The following is a 3,329-nucleotide window of genomic DNA, read 5'->3' on the forward strand; positions in this document are numbered from 1 at the left end:
AATTGAAAGTATTTTTATATTTTTTCCAAAATGAGGTGATATACAGGCCAAGAGCTTCCTCGTAGTGGATAAAAATATACTTTTTACAGGGCGACATTGTATAGGTATGAATAAACGAAATAGCGATGGTAATCTGTTAATAAGTTCGCCTAATGTTAATATTTTTGGCATTGATAAATAAATAAATAAATAAATAAATCTGGTAGAGAATGCCTTATGGAATTAAGTTTGCCTTATGTTCCTACGAATTTATATGTCATGAAAGATTGAATAAATAATCCCATGGATGTCGCTTTTGAACGAACATAAAGACCAATATCTAAAATAAGATCAAATCTCTATAAAATATCTCATTGGAAAAAGTAAGTTAAGACTTACGTCGTTCTCCTCGTCGTTTCCATTCGCGTAGTCATCATGCCTGTTCATGTCCTCACTGTTCTCATCCCTCTCCATAACATCCACACCATCCTTCAAAGAATACTCCTCAATCCCATTCTCTATGCCTCTATGATCATTCGTGTCATCCCGGTGACCATTTTTGTAATCTGAATCACTCCCTGGATGCCGAAGCTCCAGCCTTATAGTTCTATTAGAATCCTTGTCTATACTTATATTTAATTCCGTATTTACGTAATTATCTTCTATATTTTTTGAAGTTTTCCTTTTAGGGGATATTTCTTTGTTAATCAACTTCAAATTGTTATTATTAAACGCGTCGGGCTTCTTAAGATTTCCATCACCGTATTCATCTTGCAGTTTCTTGCGCTTAAAATTGTCCGTAAAAATGTCGTCGACGATTAAATTTTGTTGCCCAATCATGCCGGGCAGGTCCACGTTCATTTTGGTCATCTTAGCGAAAGGCTCAAAGGAACCTAATTGGTCACATTGTACGCGGCACGGGGTTATCGCATTGTCGGTTTAACACGGCGTAAATCATCGATCGATGATTATCTCCAAGTATGATGACCGCACCACCCACCACTATACCCTGAACCCCGATTTCAGATGTAACAACAACCCAAAAATCGATTTGTTCAAGACCAACCTTCACTGGTCCGCCTCTACCTATTGTTACAGCGTTGGGCAACCATCGTGAACTTTTACACGATTATTGTACCGCCATTACATTTCGTATGAGAATTCTATTTTCTTTAGATCGATGATTTGAAATCCATCTCGTTCTTGCGCGTACACCCGTCCCGCTCTAACAACAAATAATGTTATTGTTTACTTGCCCCGTTACTGATGGTAAAGGAAATCGTTGTTCATCACGTCCAATATGTGATTATCTTTGCGGGGTATTATTTCAGTGTTGGAGGATAACTTTATCGATTTTTTATCTATTTAGAGGTAACACTGGCCGGTAACACTGCACGTTTTGAAAAAGTTGCACTGTACAAAAGGCACGTTCCGAGTTCGAATTTTGGGAGAGTCGATTTAAATTTGGAATGTTCGCGCGCCACGTGAGCTTCGCGCGCGTCGCTCGGGGCGGTCACATGGAGTGCGCAGACGCAGGCCCCGAGACATGATAGAGACGGGGAGAGACGAGTATACGGCGACCGCAGATAAAACGGTAAGAGCTTTTGGGAGCTTTTGCTGTACAGTCGACAGCATAATATTATTAGACTGTATAGTCTAGCCTGTATACGGGCTATTTTTCAACAAGAATATACATTCTTGTTGCAAAATAGCCCACAACCATAAATCACAACGAGATAAGACACCACTGTGTTTAGCTTGATGCTGTCCGCACAGCATACTATAGTAAATTCAGAACAATTAATTAATTTATTAAAACAATTAATTTATGCAGTCTTAACTGTTATGGGGCTATAAAAAGCATGCATAAAGTAAACACGAAAGATCACGTACAAATTTTAATAGATAACTAAAAATTAAATAAATTTAAAAACAATCTTACTGAATTTTATTCCAATACTTTACTTGTACCTTTACTTTGACTGAAAAAAAAGTTTTCTATTGTTAATTAATACGTTGAATAAGATTAGCACATTGACTGTTTTCTAAAAATCTTAACTTTTCTAATGCTCAAATATTAATTATTAAGTTTATCTGTACTTAAAGTTTAGAGCTTTCATTCATCTGAAAGCTGCGCGTATACACCAGAAAAAGCTCGCTACTCGCGCCGCCGCGAATCTATAACATTGTTCCTCTCATATCCAGTTTGATCGCGGCGTGTGCGCGATACACCGCTACGCGGAGGACACGCGCCTGAGCGGAGCGGAGAGAGCTAAGCGGAGCAGAGCGGGTAGCGGATAAAAGCTCTCCGCTTAGGAGATTATTTTATGGGATTTGCCGTTTTCCGCCAAAGTGATGAGACAAGACGTGCGGGGATGATCGGCATAGTGCACAGGTTATATCAATCAAAGCTCTGCTCAACTGTTTTCCTCTCCTTTCATCGGTAGAGGTGGTTTAAAAATTTTTTTTCTTTAAAATATCATCGTACACTTGCATAGCATTGTCATGCCTACAAAATAATTTTTTCCCGCATTTCAGGCTAAGCTTTTTCAGGTATGAAAATTTATAAAAACGCTTCAGTTTCCGCTACGCTTATCAACGTGAAAGTAAATTATTTTAAACGTTTTTATAACAAGGTACGTAGAGCTCAAATTCGGTAGGACCGAGAAATTTAATGAGGATAGAGCATCAATGATGTTCTTTGCGCCTGAAATTTGATTTATTTGTATTTAAACCACAGACAGGCATTTACATGATTGGTACGATTTAGGAAAATTATTGAAAATAAATTTTCTGCGAGATTTCATGACTGACTTTAAAGTCTTTTGCATTTAAATAATTGATTAGAAAGAAACACGTTTGTAAAAAATAGTGCGGCATTTTTGGTTAGCTTTTGAGATACTATAAAAAATGATTTAAATCTTCTAGACTCTAGAGATTGACCTGTATTGAGAAAAAAATACATTGTACTTGGCTGAAGAGTTCTAGACCCTATTTAAACAAGCCTTTATCAAGGAGCAAAACTTTTTTTTTGTATTTTTTGAGCTGAGGCATTTTCTTTTACGAATAAAACACTTGCTTTGCTACAGATCAGCATGAAAATCCCAACTAATATTATAAATGCGAAAGTAACTCTGTCTGTCTGTCTGTCTGTCTGTCTGTCTGTTACGCTTTCCCGCTTAAACCTCGCAACCGATTTTGATGAAATTTGGCATAGAGATAGTTTGAGTCCCGGGAAAGAACATAGGATAGTTTTTATCCCGGTTTTTGAAACAGGGACGCGCGCGATAAAGTTTTTCTGTGACAGACAAAATTCCACGCGGGCGAAGCCGCGGGCGGAAAGCTAGTAT

The 3,329-nt window shown here is 37.8% G+C and overlaps 1 protein-coding gene across 1 annotated transcript; it reads right to left on the reverse strand.

The window, feature by feature from the left end:
* Positions 1 to 214: 214 nt before the first annotated feature.
* LOC114354203 (uncharacterized) lies at positions 215 to 849 on the reverse strand. Its single transcript, XM_028306474.1, has 2 exons — positions 379 to 849; positions 215 to 241 (listed from the first exon to the last, which is right to left on the reverse strand). Exons 1-2 carry the CDS (start codon positions 847 to 849, stop codon positions 215 to 217), a joined length of 498 nt encoding a protein of 165 aa, XP_028162275.1.
* Positions 850 to 3,329: the final 2,480 nt, after the last annotated feature.

This window comes from Ostrinia furnacalis, unplaced genomic scaffold (genome assembly GCF_004193835.3).
Source record: "Ostrinia furnacalis isolate ACB-3 unplaced genomic scaffold, ASM419383v2 OfSCF1955, whole genome shotgun sequence".
Classification (NCBI taxonomy): Eukaryota; Metazoa; Arthropoda; class Insecta; order Lepidoptera; family Crambidae; genus Ostrinia; species Ostrinia furnacalis.

Bases quoted from the DNA above. Each gene is read 5' to 3' on its own strand.
- LOC114354203 (XM_028306474.1), bottom strand. From the start codon at position 849: ATGACCAAAATGAACGTGGACCTGCCCGGCATGATTGGGCAACAAAAT. The intron at 242-378 runs GTAAGTCTTAAC...ATAAATTCGTAG, and splicing joins GAAACGACGAGGAGAACGAC to GAACATAAGGCAAACTTAAT.